Genomic DNA, 20,287 nt, shown 5'->3' with positions numbered 1-20,287 from the left:
AATGTCTTGAATCATCCAATGACAAAGAATACCGTCCAAAAAGCCTATTAAGTTTTAAGTTCTGTTGCTCTCTTTTCTATGGCTTTACCAACAAATCCTCCCTGTTTGACAAATGACACATACAAACAAACTATGAATGCTAAGTGCTTGGAGTATATAATAGATATATATATGGGGAATCGATTTGAATCGGACTGAACCCTAGACATTTAGTATGAATCGGTCATTGTGGATCAATAGAAACTAGGGTCGAGTTTGACCTATAACTCCTGATGAATGTGGACTTTGTACATTATAATCTCACCCACTGCACTAGATAGATGTTGGATTTCAATTTTTAGAGCCGTGAGAATCATCAGAATTTTCCATTGTGTGGCCTTTTTCAAATCTATGATCTTGAGAGAGAGTTAGGGTTTGCTATAAAACCAAGGAAACCCCTTATGTTAGTCTTTCCTTGCTAAACCTCTTATCCTTGGAGGTGTAGTACTCTTATAATGTGAAGGAAATAGACTAAGAATCATCAAAGTTCAACCATGAGAAATTGGCCTGAATCGATCAGGAATAGGCCAAAATCATCCTACACCCTAGAAACGAATACAAATCAGCAACTCTATATGAGCAAGAATCCGAATTGGGTTCGGTCAATTCCACCGATCCGATTCCAAATTTTATAACTGTGAGAATCTTAAGAATTTTCCATTGTATTGCCTTTTGTAATCCATAGTCTCGACTCATGAGAGCTAGTTAGGGGTTGTTATATAACCAATCCAACCCCTTATGTTAGCTTTCTTTAATAAACACCTCATCTGACTATGACTGCTAGTCTTGGAATATTTGGGGATTATTTTAGTTAGAGGCTGTCCTTCACTAGAAGCTTTTTAAGTAGAAAATAATCTCACTCACACAACCCTATCTGGAGACTATTTTGGTTTAGGTGAAGTTAGTTGTTATTTTAGGTATTATTTTAGGCACCTTGGCCCCCACATTCTCTCCAGAAATTGACCTTTCACAGTATAATTTATAAATAAAAACCCCTGAACAACCACAAAGGTTGGGCATCCAAAGTCTAAACATGAGTTGCCACTTACTGAGCGTGGTTATTTGGGTGAGGAAGATGACTTTGATAAGTCGATTGAATTGAATCAGATCTAAATGCCAAATGGAAAAGGCTTAAGACCAATCAACTTGGATACAAAAAGCCTATAATACTTGTAAATCTGATGAGCATGAATTGACCTTAAAGATTCCACAGCCACCCAGAACTCATTTCATTTGACAACAATCCCATGCTTCATTCATTTGTTTCTTTCTCCCCAAAACGTCATAGTTAGGCCTTTGTCTAAGCAACTAACTAAAATCACCTCACACTGAACTCATCACTCCCTCCCCTCCCAAGTTGGACCTTAACATCAATGGAGAGGAGAGAAGCTTCCAGATTTTTGTTTTTTTCTTTTAAGCCAATCGTGGAGAGTACACTAGCACCCTTTCTCCTTTTCATATGAAACGACCTCTTTACCCCTATGAATGAAAGGGTTTCTTTTTCCACATTTGTGTGCTCCTGGCTCCCTATGCCGCTTGCTCAGAGAACCTCTCCCTTCGTTTAATTATGATAAAAAACGAAACAAAAAGGTGTAAGCAGCACTATTCTTGTTTCTTTGGACCCAATTTATCATCACCCGTGGTGAAGAAAGAATCTCTTCAACCTTGGGATCTGACCCTCTGATTGGACTTGGGAAGCATATTTTGGACTATGAACATTATGGAATGGGAGTTAATGATGAACCCAGAGTCCAATCATAGCATCATAACATCATTGATGCTGAGAGAACACCATGGTGAAGGAAAACTCAATCCTGTTTCTTATTCCTTCGTTTCCATCAAGCAAAAAGGGCAAACGGCCTAGCAGTCATTTAATAAGACTCTGTTTCCATGTATCAAATAACTCACCTTCAAATCTATCATATTCTTCGAAGCTTGTGAAATAAGATGCACCATTTCATGGAAACAGAACCAGAAAATTTTAGTGTCTGATGGCAAAGATCAGTCAGAAACAGAAAGGGAATAAATGCCCGGCAGCATCTCAGGGCAGACCCCTATCCCTGCATTTACACTGTATGGCCAAGCTCCTGCGAAATGCTATCATGTTGGGGGTCCTGCAACCAAGTAGACAACCCCACAGCTCTGCTCTCACACACTGAATAGAAAGCAGAAACATGTCGCAGACAGATCAATAAAATGTTTCCAAAAGTCAACAAGTCTATAATAAGAAAGGCATGTTGTTTCATGCAAAAAACAGAAATTAATCTTCTTCCAAAGAGGGGAGCATTCATGTGTAAGTAGTCTTCCACCCACAGGTAAAACATACCCAGTGCATGCTAGGCATGTATATATAGACCAGGACCTTGCATATATATTAGTAGATGGATGTGAGATGAATGCAGGAAAGATCGAGGTTGTACAGCCCACAGATGACACATACCCAGCACAGGCATGTAATTTAGACCAGTATCTGCACGTATACCACAGGAAAGATGTGAACCTGGATGCAGTAAGCCTCAAGGTTGTACAGCCTCCAGAAGTTCCTCATAGACCTGGTTCAAGACAACACAAAACCTTTTACAAAAACCCATTTCAGAAAAAAAAAAATATATATATATATATATATATATCAGTGATTAACATCAAAGAAATGAAATAGTTTTCTACCTTAATAGTTCAAAACAAGAATACATCTTCTGATCAAATTGGAATAGGGGTTCACTAATGACCACTGGATACTCCATAGATTAAACCAACTTCAAATTTTAAATTGAGTTTGGTTAAAAGTACCTTTAATATGATTATTCCCAGGAAAAATGGCATTACATGGCCCAACCAAACTGGTTGGCCCATGCAATGCTCCAACAAGGATGGATGATGTGGCGATTCCTATTATTACAGAGATATGGAGATGTCTGGATTGAAACATGTATTGGCATGCACCTTCATGTAGCCCTAGATTTTCATAGCTTTATTTTATCACTTGGCCAACTCTAATTGAGCTCAAACTTGGCGTATGGGAAGGGAACCTTGGAAGCTACTAACAGAGTAACAGGACAATGGTATCAAGTGCATGTAGAACTTTTCATTGCACAAGGATGCTACTCATGCTTGACAAAGACACAAAAAATCACAAATTACACTTCTCAGCCTCCATTGATACAAAATAAAATTGTAAATAATGTTTAGCAGACTCACCACAAGGAGCTTTGACTTGTTATTCCACCCCCCTTTGAAGAATCCTCTGGCTCACCTTAGACCCAGCACCTCTTCTTTGAGCAAATATGAACATGCACCCCATCTTTATGCTTTGATGGTTTTACATAATGATCATGCTTCAGGTAGTCATACGACCTGAAACATTCCTTTCCCATAAACTCCAACATCTCATTGTTAACTTCTCCATGAGCTGCTGGTGCAGCTACAATCACATGAACATCATCTGCATTTACTCCTGATACAAATGACTACTAAGGAATCTATAAGATTGCCATAAAAAATCTGAAACACTAGAAATATTAAAATGGAATATCTGTACTAAAATATCAAAGAAGTTCATCATGAATGCAGAGGAACTTCATGTCTTAACAGAACTCTCACATACTTTCTCTATGAGGTTTCAAGGATTCTCATATACAATTAAGAAGGAATTGGATCAGTACAAGGATTTAATTTGAGAACAAAGGATTAACATGTAGAAAGCATTAATTCATGATCTTCTTCTTCTTTTTCCTTATTTTCTTCTTTATTAACTCCCCAACTGGGGAAGAATTTGTAATTAATCTTGATTTAGGCTTCTTTCTCATGTTCCAAATTTACTGTCTGCCAATTAAAACGAAATAACATAAAACAAGAAGAATTAGGGAAAATGAAAGCAACAAAAGCAATATCCAATCTTGCCTAGAAATCAAAAGCAACAGAAAACATTTCAAACGATAATGCATAAAACAGCTATATCAAATTGACATACTAACAAGGTTGGGAAAAAAAATACCATTTTAAAAGAACTTTTCCACCCTCACTGAAGTGAACTTGACACATAAGTGATTTTTTTTAATTCCACTCCATGTGAATGACCATTGGCTGAAGATTAGCATTTGGTCCAAATTTTTCAAAGTGATCCTCGAATAGAAAAAGAACAAGAAACAACATTATATAAATGCCATTACCCTCACATGTAACCCAAATAATTACGAATGCCATTATCACATTTGCCACTATAACCAATAATGAAAATGCCATTACCTTTCCATTTAAGTGAAATAATTACGAAAAGGTCACTACAAGTCTGTATAACATACTGTGTTTGAATTACTTCATCCATGTAATGTAAACAACAATGCATGTGAAAATGAGCACCCAAGGAAGAACTTAGATTTTTCCTGCCCTTAAAACTTCAGAAGATGAGGCATTAATCAATCTCACAACTAAAGATGACAAAATTGCATTCCACTTTCATGTCAACAGCTAAAATATTATCCAAATAACCAATCAAACAGCCACAGAAATCTATGTCAAGTTCTCAAAACCATCAACATAACCAGTTCCTTTCATTACTAATACAAATTCATCTAACATCTTGTATATATTATTTGACCAAGGGTGCGATTTATCTGCAACATAGAAAGAATTGAGTCTTGCCATTGATGCTAATCCAACTGCATCCAGGCAACTTACTCAGACCCCTTTCTTTCATTGCCATTCTTACTTCAGCTACAACATCCCAGCTCCCAGAAGAAGCATGTACATTTGAAAGAGATATGTAATTTGATGGACTTTTGGGCTCCAACTGAACAAGAAACCTATAAGACAAATTCTGCATCTCCAAGTTCCCATGAATTATAGAAGCACCAAAAAGAGCCCCCCAAACACTAGGACCAGGTTTCACAGGCATTTTCCAGATAAAATCTAATGCTTGATTGAGGTGGCCAGATCGACCTAACATATCAACCACACATGCACAGATTTCCACCGTTGGTAAAATCCCATACTCGATCATTGCAGAGTTATAGATGTCCAAGCCCTCGATTACCAATCCTGACCTACCACAAGCTGAGAGGACTCCCACTAACACAATATCATCTGGTTCAATCCCCTGCTGGAGCATCTTATTAAACAGAACGCTGGCTTCCTGGCCTTTTCCATATAATCCATATCCAGCAATCATTGAACTCCAGGTGATAGTATCTTTACAAGAATCACCATCGAAGACCCGCCTTGCCAAAACCAAACTCCCACACTTGGAGTACATATCAATTAGAGCATTTCTTAGAGAAACTTCACTGTATATGTCCTTCCTGATAGCAAAACCATGAATTTGCTTCCCTTCCATCCAACCAGCAAGGGAGCTACAAGCAGGAAGGACACTTAAAGCGATACTCTATTGGGTTCTATTCCATATCTCAAATGTATTTCATGAAAAAGTGATAAAACCTCCTTAGGTTTTCCATTCTGCACATAACCACTTATCATTGCAGTCCAAGCAACAACATTTTTAGAATTCATCTGGTCAAAAACCCGTCCACCCATGATTACTTTAAGTACATATCGATCAAACAAAAACCTATATGGACATCTGAATCCAAAGCTAGCTCCTTTCTAATGACAAAACTATGAATCTCCCTTCCATATTCCTGTTTTCCAGTGCTGCTTCCACAAAGAGGAAGAAGGATAGAAACGGTAAACGCACCAGGACCTACTCCCTCGCACTGCATCTGGTTCGCAAGCCTCCACAGATCTTCATTACACTCAAGATCCACAGAATTAGCATACCCAGATATCAAAACATTCCAGGAAGCACAACTTCTATGAGCCATTTCAACGAAAACTTTGCGAACATTACTAAGGTTCTCAGTTTTGTTGTACATTGACATTAGGGAATTTGCAACTACCGTATCTGAAACAAACCCCCTTCGTATACTCTTACAGTGAATCACTTTCCCAATCTCCAGGCTTTCGAGCTCAGAAGAAACTTTCAAAAGCGTAGCAAAAGTGAAGTCATCCGGCATAATTTCGTTCCCTCTGCATATCTGATTAAACAGCTTGAAGGCCTCGTCGAACATATGGTTTCTAGCGTACCCACTAATCAATGAGTTCCAAATGAAGACATTCTTTTCACGAACAGAATCAAAGACAAGGCAAGATTCTCCTGGAAATCCACACTTGGAATAAGAGGAGACAAGTTTTGTGGCAAAAAAGGGATTTTGATCGAACCCAAGAGAGCATATTTGGCCATGGCATTGTTGTGCAAGTTTCAGAGATCTGGCATCGATGGAGCATTGCAGGAGTTGAAGAAGATGGCAGGAGAGATCAAGGATATTGGCAGAAGCATAAAAACACAAGCTTCGTTGTGCAAGTACTTTCTTTGCTAGCAAGTAAAGGAGACAGAAGGAAAGAGGGAGCATAAATAAGGAAATGTGAGTTGATTAAGAAGATAAAGAAGAAGAGAGGGGAAGACAATGGCGATGACAATGGGATAGAGGCAATCCAGGAAGAGAAGGGGATATCAGGAAAGAAGAAAGGACCATCAAGATCGATATGATCTGGAGGACTTGATCCGGAATGGACTGATCGACTTTATTTTTATCTGTTAATCTTTTCCACAAGGGGATTATTGTTCCAATTCGTTCCACCAGAACAGAAAATCGGACCGAATTTGTCATACAGAATTCTACTCGTATTTCGTTCCCATAGAACACAAGATCAGCAGTGTTTCTTCTTGTCCAACACATATGCTCCATCAGTTTTCCACTTAGGCATTTTCTGCAAGTGTGTATCTTAGATTAATAACATTTTGTATGAAAATATGCTCTGCATCATTGGAAAATGCCACAAATATAAGAAAATTTGAATATATAAAAGAAATAGAACAGAGAAAGCATTACTGCAAGGTTTCTACTTTCTATTCGAAAGAAGGGATGCTGAACGGTTCTTAAGCTCATGGATGTTCAGTTACTCGTAACAAAATTATCACACAAATTTTAAACCTTAAATGCTCGCCCTGTACATCAAAGTATGAATTCCAGCCATGTAGATTTCCAGGCATTGTATTAAATTGTATAGCTACAAAAGAGGGATCACCTTTTAAATTAACAAAACTACGAATCTGCTGTTTAAGAAACCCTAATCATGAAAAGGAAAACCGAGAAACGGGGTTGTTCATATTTCATTCAATCAGTTCAAGTTCCACTGAAACAATGATTTTTCCAGAATAAAGACAGGAAACACTTACAACCATAAAAAGGAGAACAGAGAGAGAGAGAAAGAGAGAACCTGTGATGAGTATATGAGATGATGAGAATTGAGATCCACAGTGCTTGCAGTAATAGAGGGAAGTGGGAACCTGCTCCAATCTGTCTCTCTCTCCTTGAATTGCACAACGGTTATATAGTGGGTTTTTGTGCTAGTCTCTTAAGTACGTGTAATTATGAAGGGCAAATTAGAATCTAAAAACCGAAAAGAAATGTTGGAGAGAGCTCATTAGGTCCAAAATCGCAAGGCCAGAAAGTCGAAACCACGGGTCTCTCCTTCTGCTAGGATATCAACCGCGTCATTCCGAGCCTCCGAGGTGCTCTTCTGCATCTCCGACCACTTTTCAGGTATGATCCGACCATCATCTCTCTCTCTCTTTCTAACCGTAGAGCAGGAATGTATCTTAGCGATCCGGATTTGCTTGGTTCTCTGGCATCGATTATCTTCCTCTCTATCGCCTTTTCAGTTCAGGACAATTCTGGGCAAACGGGGTTCGACGTGGTGTCCTCACCTTCTTCCTTTTTCAACTGCCAAAATGCTCCATATACCAATTTTGTGTTGATTTGTTCTTCCAGCCGATGACATTCATTCTTCCGTGGTGATGAAATCATTGTTGCCATTTGGGGAATTTGATCCCTTCGTGGAAATCGAAACCCTCATGCGAAATTGCAAAGTCTTCAAAGTTCAAAGTTGAAATCCAAACCGAATTTTCTTTGAAACCCATCGAATCCCTTTTTTTTTTCCTTCTCCAGAACATCTTCCCTAGTTGCCTCTGAACCAACCCAGAAGAAGATACATACACTTACTTTCTCCCACCACCGAAGTTACTAATTATGATGGAAATTTATTTACCTGTAACCTGGTTTGTTTGGTTCTTAGGATTTCTTTGAATTTATGTAATTTATGTATTCTTTTGTAGATGGATTGGCAAGGGCAGAAGCTTTCAGAGCAGCTGATGCAGATTATGCTCGTTGTCTTTGCCGTTGTGGCTTTCATTACTGGCTATATCATTGGCTCGTTCCAGATGATGTTCCTCATGTATGCTGCTGGTGTTGTTCTAACTACGTTGATAACTGTCCCCAACTGGCCTTTCTTCAATCGCCACCCTCTCAAGTGGTTAGATCCTATCGAAGCTGAGCGCCATCCAAAGCCACATCCTGTGACTTCAAAGAAAAAGCCCACCAAACAGAACCAGAAGTAGGTCTTGGCGAGAAAGTGTTGGCATTTGCCAGAGATTTCATCTTTTATTTTCCTTCTGCTTGGAACTTTGTGTTTTTAGCGCTTATAGACAGTAGATGCTTTCTCTTTTGTTTTGCCATTGAAATACTAGACCTTTTGATGTTATACATGATTAAGAGTTTGGGGGTTAGGGTGGATTTCTTCACCTTATGCTGATCTTCATTTTTTTTTTCCCCTGAATGTTTATCTATGACTTATAATTGTTGTCTTTGTAGGTTCCTCGTGTTTCCCCGTCAAGAATCCATTACCTGTTCATTATATAAGATCATCTTGGTAAAAGAATGGTTGTGTGTTTCTTAATGACAAACTTCATATAAACATCAGTATGACCAACTGTAGTCTGGATTTCTGGGTATCCTCAAAAATATTGAAAAAAGAAAAGAAACCCAGTTATTCCTCTTTCACTGCATTTATTCGTAGAGAGAGAAGAGGCATAATGACCATCCCCAAACCCCGCAATGGTAGGAGCCTCGTGCACTAGGTACACCTTTTTTCTCAAACAGAAGAGACATACTAACATCAGCTCTGAAATACACTTACCATGTAATCAAGTATATATGTAAAAAGAGGATTGTGTTATCAAAATGTCATCATCGGTCTGATCAATTGATCCAGAAAAACAAAATAATTCATTTGTGAATTGATTTTTTGAACTATTTCCCATTTCAAAAGCTCTAGTTCTGATGCTTCTGTGGAACTGCATTACTTTCTGTAGGACTACTGCTTTTAAATTCAGAATCTGGAGGGACATAAGGGGCATTTGGGACAAACACATTAAGCAATTGAAGTAGAAGGAGAATAACAATGGCTAATTTTCATTTTCTGTTGATGATGGGTGGAACTTCTACGTATGAAAGAGAAATTTTGCTGCTGCTGTTGTAGGGAATGGAAGAGTCATGAATGGTCTTGTTGGTGGAGTGAAATTCTGAGATGTTGTATGAGAGAAATAAAATCAACAGCGTTGTCTGTATGTTGAAAAATGGGGCATGAGTAGGTTGAAACCGTCAAGTTAGTGTCCTCTCTCTCTCTCTCTCTCTCTCTCTCTCTCTCTCTCTCTCTCTGTGTGTTAATGAATACTATTCTCTTCTATTCTGTGTTTCTGTCTCATAGAAATTTATCAGAAATTTTTCTCTTGGTTATAATGAAAGGTGAGTTTAGGATGTTGAAGCCTGTGGACACTTTTATAACCTTAGTGAGTGAATTGGATTATCTGAGTCAGAGACTCAGAATTCGAATTGGAATTTGATCCTATTTGGAGTCCCATAAGGCTATGGAAAGGGCTGGAATGGCCAGCTCTTTACATTTTGGTTCTCTTTCGGTTTCTTTAAATTTAACAACCTTGATTTTCTCAAGTTCTGAATCCTCAAAAAAACAATATTGCTTCAAAAAGCAATTTAGTTGTGATGATGCTCAACTTTCTCCACTATGGAAGATCAGACAACACTACCTCTGCTTTCTGATGAAGGATCCATTCATCCACTTCCAGATTCAATCCTTAAGAGGACCATTAAGTGATGCATTTAAGTGGATACTGCGGTGCTAATTCAGTGGCTAGGAGCTCCAGTTGAAGATGCCGTGTGGGAGCGTTATGGGACCTTGATGAAGTGATCCTGGTGTTCTCCCTGAGGATGATAAGTTGATTCCTGGGGTAAGAAACCATGGAAGCCTTTCTCAAGTAATGCCATATGTAATCTGTGAAACAAAGTTTTCCATGTCTGTAATTAGGTGTCAAGCTGGTTATGAGAATTAGTTCGTAGAGTCAGCTATTGCTTGTACATGGATGGTAGGAGACACGTAGCTGTCAAATTGGCTCTGTATTTATAGCTGAATTTGAAGCAATAAGGGTTATGGTGATTCAATCTTAACTCTTGACCAGAGGTGTGATCTCAATCCCATCAAGATTAACTATCCTAGTTTACATTTTTCTTTCATCTTGCTGTTGAACATCATAAGTTAGTAAGTAGCTGTGTGGCATTTCCCTGATCTACATTTGCAAGTGAAACCATGATCATAATCTTCATTGCAAGTAACACTGGCACTGTCATTTACCTGATCACCACTGGCAACCTATTTCTCTCTCCCCCCCCCCCCCCCCTCTTCCATTCTTCCAATATCAGCTCAGCAACCAAAAAAGATTCCCCTAGTACTCTCTTCCATTGAATTCTAGTATAGAACATGGAGACAATAGACCAAGAGACATGTTCCAATACAGAATAGAAGAGAATAGTATTCATTAAGAGAGAGAGGGAGAGTTGATGGTCTTTGCCATCTTTGAGAATATCTGGATTGGAGCTTTCAAAGGTGAGGAAAGAAGGGTTAAAAAAAACACATCAGCTGGTGGGAAGGTTGAATACCTATAGGATGACTTGGGAAGAGGAAGAAAGAAAAGAAGAAAAATTTTGAAAGAGAATGATGGACTGTGAAAAAAAAAAATTAATTTCTTTGAGGAAAGAAATGCCAAAAATCTTGTGGGATTGTTGGTCGTAGGTTCAATCCATGTTTTAACAATGGTTAGCCCCAGGGCCAGGCCAAGGTGTACAAACTGGAATATTAACCTAGAAAAGGTGAGAAAAAAAAATGATGGGTCTTTCTTATCTTAACTTTTATTAATTTTTTAAATGGTCTTCAGTGTAACCAAGCATTGAAAGAAGTTGGCAAAACCTTCGATTTGTTCTTTTGGAATAAAAAATAACAAAAATGTGTTTGGCAACATCAACTGAATAGATTCTTGCTCAAGCAATACAATGGATTAATCTATTCTCCAACAGGTAAGCGGCCATCGTTTGCACCGGTTTTCCAGACTCTGTTCCACTGACCTCATAACCAGATTCCGCAAACTCAAATCCTTCCCAGTAACAACCAAAAGCAGAAAACTGAGGGACACTATTCTATCTTCTAATTCCTTGAAAAAATAGAACCCACAAGTTTCAACACATATGCAGAAACCAAACTCATCATCTAACGATGTGACTGCTGATACTCAATCTCAAGAACAGTTATAGAGGTCAAATGAAGATAAAGGAAGCCCAGAATCGTTTTCTGACGTAGAAAATTGTGTAAGAAAAAGGGGTTGAAGTCAAAATCGAAATCAAAAAGTGGGTCTACCTTATTATCTCCGTCTGATGACTCCTCTGAAGTTTTATCTCCTCAGCAGAAATGCTTTGTGTGGGTGTCCTCTTTTTCTTTTTTTTTGGAATTTTATATTTGTTCTGTTTTGTCTTTAAGATCTCAGTGGAAAGTTGGATTTAAAGATTAGATTAACCTATATGTATGGCCACTGAAATATATCTAAGATAATCTATTGATTTGAATTTTGGAGTACCCTGGGTAATGTATCTTTCATGTTTGTTTCTTCTTCATATCATTATCTAGTTTAAAATTCCATAGTGTGTCATCTAAGAATCTGAGGTTAGAGGATAAAAAGCTTTCAGACCCTATTCTTTTCTTATCCAGATTACTTCAATTCATCTTGTTTTCAATCTCAAGTGACTTGACTAGAAGATGTGTGTCTCTTCTTCTTGCCAGTTGAAACATCCAAGATGGGTATTTATGAAATAAGCTGGATTCTTTGATCTCATTCAATGTTTCATGGCTTTTTCGAATTCTACCTCTTTGCAGGATTCTTGCAAGTTAAATTCTAGTGCCTCATTCAATGTTTCATGGGGAGAGGGACATTGACAGTCAGACGGAAGAGTGAAGAGGAGAGGAAGAATAGAAGATTTTTTTTTTTTTAACCAACGCGGTATTAGCTTGCTGGAACTGTTTAAAAAAAACAAAAAAAAAAGCAAAATTAAATACTTCCGACTGAAAATATACATTTTTTTTTAATCTTCAATCCTACTGAGTACCATTGGCCAATTGTCACCCACTCAACTACTACTACTACATACAACACATCCACTAATCCAAAGGTAACAAGGTTCGATTCCATGACGACCTTCTTTATGTACCGACTCTTCAAGTCAAAGCTGCCAACGCCGCTAGGATAAATTAGTGTTCATGACTAAAATATACTTATATGAAACAGAAACACTGTAAAACCTATAATTCATTTTTACCTTTGTCTTGAAAAAAAAAAGTATATTGAACCACCAAAAACGGATAATGATGACCATGGTTATCTCATTTTCAAGGTCACCTCACATCCTATTCAAGACAAAGATGATGGAAACATTTCAATTTTCACAAATGGTAAGGCATTGAAGTACATTGAAGTTGAACCACCAAAAACGGATAATGATAAACATTGTTATATCTTTTTCATGGTCACCTCACGTCATATTCTAGACAAACGTTGTGGAACATTTCAATTTTCAAACCTGGATACGTATTAGTGAAAAGAGCATTTTATATATTTAGTTTGCCACAACCCCTTGGGGACACCAAGGGTCCATGCTTGGACCTGGTCACCAATTCCCATTAGGTGCAATCAATTTTTTTTTTTTTTTTACTTTTTTTTTATAAATAAAAAAAGACTGTTCGTTGGTAGTGATCATAACCCCCATACGGTAAGCAACGCTTCCGCTGGACCAATGAGCCATAGTGGGTATGTCAAGACTCAAACCCACAACCAGCCTACTCAAGCAATGATGGGTTGAAGGCATTTTCAGTACTAGGATACCAACTCCATTTGATGCAATCAATCTCTTGTGCAATAGGTACAATAGACATGTATTATCTTTTACTCATCAAATATATATAGGGCAAGATAATCATATCGGTCTGACGTAGAAAACACCAAATCCATAGACCAATGAGAGGGACTGTAAAAGCATCTTTAGCACACAGTGGGAAAGGACAGCATCATCTTTTCACACACATTTTGTATGCCACACTGGCAGGGTTCTTTTTTTCATATATGAATCCAATTGATTAATCGACAAATGGATTTATTAACTATCATAAACATGTGTTAGCCTGAATTTCATTACACATTCATAATTTGTTAAAACATTTTTTACATGAAAAACTTTGTTTATTATTTTTAATTTTATTACTTATCACGTAACATATGGAGTTGATCAGGAGATAAAATGAAGCCTTATATAGTTAAGAAATAATAAAAAAAAAATTCTTAGAATAAATAGATAGTTAAAAATACAAAAAAAATATACCAATACATGAGAGTGAAAAATGATTGAATCTTAGTATGAAATTTAGCATATGACATATATACATAGCTTCTAACTAGGGTATCCAAATCCTTTGTTGCACTGCATTGGTGTTGTGAGGATCTAGACGACTGAAAGTACTTCAGGATATGTGCATAGATGCTCCCAACCACCCAAATCCTCACCGTACTGCAGTGTGACAGAAAATGATTACTCCTAATTATGTGATAAGACTTGATGTTTTAGATTAGGGATTCTATTGGCCTAAAAAAAATTTACATACCCAATTATTACATCCCTATATTGTAATATCAAATCATCACCACAAATAATATTTTTTTTTATTTTATTATATCTTTTTATTGAATATTTTACACTGATCTTTAACACCCCAATTCTCACCGCACTAATGCAGTGCCGCAAAGAATGATTACTCCTAAGTCCTAACTGTGTGGTCAGTCTTGATTTTCTAGATTAGGATTTCCTATCGGTTTAAACAAAAATTTGTCTGAACATACCCAATTATTACACATATTTCAATGTCAAGTCACCACCATAAATAGTATATTTTATTTTGTTATATTTTTATTGAATATTTTACATTGGTCTTCAACACCAAGATTGGTTTGACTTTAGAGGATGAGAGTAAGAAAGAGGGAGAAAAGAAAAGATCCATTATATGTCCAATCCCCCACCCAACACCCATAATTCCATTTGTAGGAAAAGTACTCTGAACCTATGGCATTTCCTACTTCTCACATATGACTTTTTTTTTTTTCTCTTTTCTCTTTTCTTAAAAGACTAATTAAATCTAAACAAACCCCAGTTGGAATAGGAATGGACGTAGATCATATTAGATGGTATATTTGTTCACCACCTCTTGAGATCAGCGATAGATTAATGCAGTATTATGGCATCATGAATAAGTACTAATGTAGTGGGTTACTGCGATAGTTTTCTGAGTATTAATTGAGCATAAGCTCGTCCAGACAACTTGATTAACCAAGAAAAAAATAAAAGATACATACTAATATTGGGAAAATGGATTGAGCCCTCAAATTGGTCTAGTTTTGTTCTGTTTTGATCAGACTTTACTAGCAAACATCTCTATGTTCCTTGATTTATAATAAAAATTGGGAGGAGGTTTGCTGTCAGGTCACACGGCACTATCCCAATTCATGGACTATTGCTAAAGCATGCATGGCATCCACATAGGGGTAGAGTGATCGCTTAATGCATTCATGTGTCTAAAAGTAAGGGGTACAACAGGGCAGCGATCTTTTCCCCTTAAAAACTTTAGAATCTTGATGGACTGTGAGATATAAAGAAGAAGATGCAGAGAAAATTGGGTTAACACTTAAGAGTTGGTCTGTTAATTTGGCAAATGACTATAATCGTAAAACTACTTCAAAAGATGGGAATTTTAATTTTTCAACTTTTTAAATAATGATATCTATAATTTTCATTTCACCCCCTATTTGTCTAGAGTCTAGACACAGCGGTTACGCTATCTTTCGAATTTTTTTTTTCCTTTCTTTTGGTGGCGAGAGGAGGGAAAATTTTGAGTAAATTTTTTTTTTTTAAGTTGAATTCGTGACACCCCAATTGTGAGGGAACTCATGATTCATGACCGATATCCTTAAATAAATAAATAAATAAATAAAGTTTGTTACAACTTTATGTCACGTTTTATTCTTCGGCATGTCAATCCCCAGATAATTTTCCTTTCCAAGGAGTTTTGATTTTATTTTAGTTGAACTCATGTCTTCTTAATTGTGAGGGAACTCATGACCTCTTAGTGAAGAAAGAAAATATATTGTCATTACTAGTTACAACCTCTATGTCACATGTTACTCTTATGCATGTCAAACCCCAAATAATTTTCATATTGAAGAAGTTTCTGAGTGTTTTTTAATTGAATTCGTAACTTTTTAATTGTGAGCCAACTCGAGTCATGATCTCTTACCAAAAATATATATATATATATATATATAATTGTTACAATCTATGTCTCACATTTTACTCTTATACATGTCAAGTATCAAATAATTTTCCTATTCAATTATATAAGTCTTTTTCAAGTAATGCAAGTAGTTGGCACCACAAAAAAAAAAAAATAATAACAAGGGAAGCAACTATAATTGACAACGTCAAAAGGAGCAGTGTCATTGCATCACAAAGAAAGAGTTGCGTCTTGCGATCATATGTAACATTTAACCATATATCATTCTTCATTTTGACTATAAGAAGGTTAATGTGACCAATTGCAATCGTTGGATGTATAAAACAATACTTGGATCAACTACATGTCATATTTTAAGATTTTAATATCATATAATTAATTTTTTATTAAAAATTGCTCTATTGAAATCTAATGGTCATAGCTTTGAATAAGGAAGTAGAGGCTTGCGATTAGTATGATCCTCCCCAGGTCTCGGTATCAGTGGGGAGTTGACCGTGTACTAAAACCTTGTGCAGTGGTCGTTCCACGAGTGGACACCACATTGCCAAACACAGGCCAACACTCCATCTTTTCTGTGATTGGTTGGCCCACCTTCCAACAAAGTTCCAAGGCCGCGTGCCTAAACAAGTCAAATCCATCGTGGGCCGTCAACTTCGACCCAACTCCATCTCCCAGTTCCCAAACTTTCCATTGAATAATTAGATTTTCAATTCTTGATTTCATCAAAATAAATGAAAATTTTAAACCGAAAAATATAAAAATAAATGACAACATACAACATTAATCCCTATTAATGTGGATATATTTTTTGGGCGATCAATCTCTCTCCTCCCACAATAGGGATAAATAAGTCATTCTCTAAGATGGAGGAAACAGATAGATACATAGGTTGTGTTTGGTATCGTTCTAGAAAAACGTTTATGAAGAAAAAAATAGAATAAAACAATTAGTGTATTTATGGTGTATTTCTTTTTTTTTTATAATAAAAAATGAAAAAAAAAAAAAAAAAAGTAGAAACGAGAATTGACGGAACGACAAAAATCAGTTCTATCATTCCAGTTTCGTTGAAAAAAGAAAAAGAAAACAGTATTTTAACACAAAAATTGAAATTTCTGTTTTTGACACGAAACGTCATTTCTGAAATAGAAACGTTATCAAACGCAACCATAGAGGTGCTAACATATGCTACGTAGTTTAAGAGTGTTCTTTCTCCTCAAATTTTATTACAATAACTTATCAAAAGCTTATCAAAGCCATGGCCTGTCAGATTCACATAAATCATTCATAACTTGATAATCAATTCCATGTTCATATTCTTTTCTCATTCATGGGCGAGGGCTCTCTCTAACACCTTTATGCAACGATTTGGACTAAAGGATAGGAGATGGTTTTGAACCGTCAACTGCGGATTTGAGATAAGGAGAGAGTATATAGACTCCGCTATTTATGTGGAAGCATGTAAAGGAATCCGTACAACTATATCATGCGATTCAACTTCCCTTATTTTCTCTTCATTCATTGGTTGTTTTACTTCGTAAAACCATACACACATATCATCAAAGGTGGGATGATTATCCTTTGCAGTGAGTGTGGCGGTGCAGTGAGCATCAAATGTCTGAGAACATTTGACGTGTCTTAAAGTCCTCTCAACCATCCGATAGTCACTGCACCACCACATCTACTGCAAAAGATAATTTTTCTCAAAAGTGGTACTTTGGACTTCCATTTGTAGAGGGGGGAGGACCAATATTGAGCATTGAGAAGAAAGAAAATGATAAGAGAGAGATCGTCATTGATGAGGGGCAACGCCGTGGATGTGGGGATTGACAATTTGGTGGATAAAAAAAATGAATCAGTCGATTTCGATCATTTCAAGTTGGAATAAAAAATGAATTGACTAGTAGATGTTTTGGAATCAATAAATAGGCTAATTCAATTTTGGTGGTAACAATCAATTGGGATCAATTCAAATTGGAATCAAATCTGAATTGACTAGTAGTAGATTTAGTCCCAATTCCACCACATACTTGATTCTTGATCAAACCTAAATTTGTGCACAGATGGAACTTATAGGCTCTTTGCTCACCAGTAAAATATAAGCATTCAGATTTTTTTATTTCTTTATTTCTTTTTTCAATTAGGAAAATAAAATTCATTCAAACAAACAAAATGGGATATCAAATAGTACATAATTATATAAGGATTCAGTTCTAATCTTCTTGGCTACTTGGTGAGCAATAAATACTGCCTTTCGATATTGTTTCTCCACGATAAAAGATACAAAACCTTATGACAAATATTTTAAATTAAACAAGAAAAAAAATAAATCTCCCAACCAACTTTCTTGTTCTTGGCAAAATATCCTGATGAGATTCTCACAATCAATGGTAATACGTAGTCGCCACACCCTGAAAAGAGTCTTGAGAGAATACGTTTTTTGTGGTATCTTTTTTCTTCTACATCTTGTTCTAACTAAACCAAATGTTGCCATTGCAAAATAAATAATTTGAAAATCAAAATTATACGAGTAAGCTAGCCCAGACATCTTTGGTTAACAAAAAAAAAAAAAAAATTGAAAATCTAAACTATGAGAAAATGCAAAGTAATGGGTATGTATATATTTCAATACAATAAAGGTTATTTGAATGAAATTATACTTTGAAATTTAGCATGTGACTAATTTATGGTATATACTAGCTATCTAACAGTCAAAATTACTATATCATCATTTTATATAAAAAAAAATACAATCAAAATTGCTGCATTATCATTCCATATGCAATAATGAAATAAATTGTATTGATAAAACTTATGAGAGAATCTGGGAAGAATTTTGCAGGCTGCTACCACTACTTTTGGAACACTCTATCACTAATTAGTGGTCCAAAAAATATCTTCTGTGTGGACCCCATATTTTTAAAATAAATAAAATAAAAATTGAACCGTATCTGAATTTTTCACCAAAACTTGTATAGTTATTCTTTATAAGTCAAAATTACCATACCATCATTTTATAAGATAAATTATTTTAATAAACTTATCAAGGCCAATCTGTTCAACAACATAATGATTAAAATACCTTATACACTTTTTCAGTAGGTTAGATGAATCACCTACATGGCCGGTGACACAATCATTTCCCTTTGTCTAAGGTTGTGTAATTATTTTTCCCATTGCTACCGTTGGCAATCTTGGATGCATTCATGTTGGCTTCCTTTTCAAAGAATTTTCTAAGGTTTCCCACGCAAACATAAATGGTAGGTCCCCACACAATTGGCGTAGGAACTCTCAAGAAAAAAAAAAAGGGAGGGAGGAAATAGCTATCGCAACAACCACAACAGACTTTCCATAGCCATCCCAACAACCACTATTGCACTACCACCCCCACCACCACCCTTACAATATAGCCTCACTTGCCATAAATATACAAAATCTATTAAAATAAAGAGGAAGTGGTAACCCACCAGATAAAAGCGGAATCTTTTTGTCAGTGGTGATTTGATTTTGATTAAAATCTTGGGACAAATGAATCTCATTACATATACCCAGTGTGGCTCTGTTGGTTCAAAGATATGTGTTAACAGATGTTTCTAGTTCGAGTTTTTTAATGATTGATCTATTACTAATCTTAGGTATAAGTGTGTGAATTAAAGTTGAGCCTAAATTGTAAAATCAGATAGATTAAAGAGATTCCTCATCAACCTAAAAAAAAAAATCTAATCATTAATTGATCAAGAGGTTAGAAACAAAGCCGAATCAATCAAACTTAGTAAACAAAACCAAATCAAACGGATTTTTTATTGGGTCGACTTCAGTTTGAGGTTTTATGAAACCAGCTGAAAATCGAATCGAAACTGAAAGTAGATTAAAAACCAATACAAACCCAAAAACCAAAAAGAACAAAAAAATATTTTATTCTGTAATTGATTTGATGTATACATGGTAAACTGAGATCAAACCTTCCCTTATCAGACCAGTTTCAATTTGATCCAATTTAGACCAAAGCGCTATTCAGCCCACTGAAGCTGACCTATTCAACCATTTCCTTATCATCTAAGGTTTAAAGTAGCCTTTCTCGATCAAAGTAGCTATACACATAGATAAATAGATTCTCTCCTCACCATGGGTGGAGGAAAATTTAGTACTTAAAATAATAAAGATCGATACCCATAAGCTGGTGACAAACTGAAACTTTCCTATCTTTATTGCACCTTCCACACATCTATCCAAAATTCAAAATCTAGAGGTCACAATTGCCCGGATAAATGAATTCATGAATAACCATAAATTTGGGATAAATCTTGTGTCCCCCACATATCAATACGTGATCCTCAAAATTCCATATAACAAATGATCCCAATCTAACGATGATAGTTACAATAGGGTAAGATTAATGTCACTTTCATGGTGGATATGCTCTTATCTATTTCTATTTTTGTAATGCCAATTGTCAATTTAAAAGGAATCTGGGTTTTGTGGTATTATAGAAGATGAAAAGTGTGTCAGTGGCGTGGCGTGGCGTGGCGTGGCATTCTAACCATGGATATCTAAGAAATAGAATAGACTTAAGATTTGTCATACTCAAATTTAATCAATCAGTTTCCTCCATACTCATTTATTGTTATTTTCTTCTTATGTTTAATTTGTCTTTATTTTCAGAATCTAAAAAAATGAAAAAAAAAAA

The 20,287-nt window shown here is 36.1% G+C and overlaps 1 protein-coding gene and 1 pseudogene across 2 annotated transcripts; one reads left to right on the top strand and one right to left on the bottom strand.

Moving 5' to 3' along the window:
• Positions 1 to 1,836: 1,836 nt before the first annotated feature.
• On the bottom strand, positions 1,837 to 7,445 carry LOC122079842 (annotated as a pseudogene).
• A 59-nt stretch (positions 7,446 to 7,504) lies between these two features.
• On the top strand, positions 7,505 to 10,394 carry LOC122079843 (probable signal peptidase complex subunit 1). 2 transcript variants are annotated; one of them, XM_042646595.1, is made up of 3 exons: positions 7,505 to 7,637; positions 8,210 to 8,487; positions 9,245 to 10,394. In XM_042646595.1, exons 2-3 carry the CDS (start codon positions 8,210 to 8,212, stop codon positions 9,318 to 9,320), a joined length of 354 nt encoding a protein of 117 aa, XP_042502529.1. In that variant the 5' UTR covers positions 7,505 to 7,637; the 3' UTR covers positions 9,321 to 10,394. The 2 variants fall into 2 exon arrangements, with proteins under 2 accessions (XP_042502529.1, XP_042502528.1); XM_042646594.1 differs by lacking the exon at positions 7,505 to 7,637 and adding an exon at positions 7,662 to 7,791.
• The last annotated feature ends 9,893 nt before the right edge of the window (positions 10,395 to 20,287 follow it).

Source organism: Macadamia integrifolia, chromosome 5 (genome assembly GCF_013358625.1).
Source record: "Macadamia integrifolia cultivar HAES 741 chromosome 5, SCU_Mint_v3, whole genome shotgun sequence".
Taxonomy (NCBI): domain Eukaryota; kingdom Viridiplantae; phylum Streptophyta; class Magnoliopsida; order Proteales; family Proteaceae; genus Macadamia; species Macadamia integrifolia.
The sequence above is the reverse complement of the archived record's forward strand: the minus strand, read 5'-3'. Positions and strand labels throughout refer to the sequence as shown.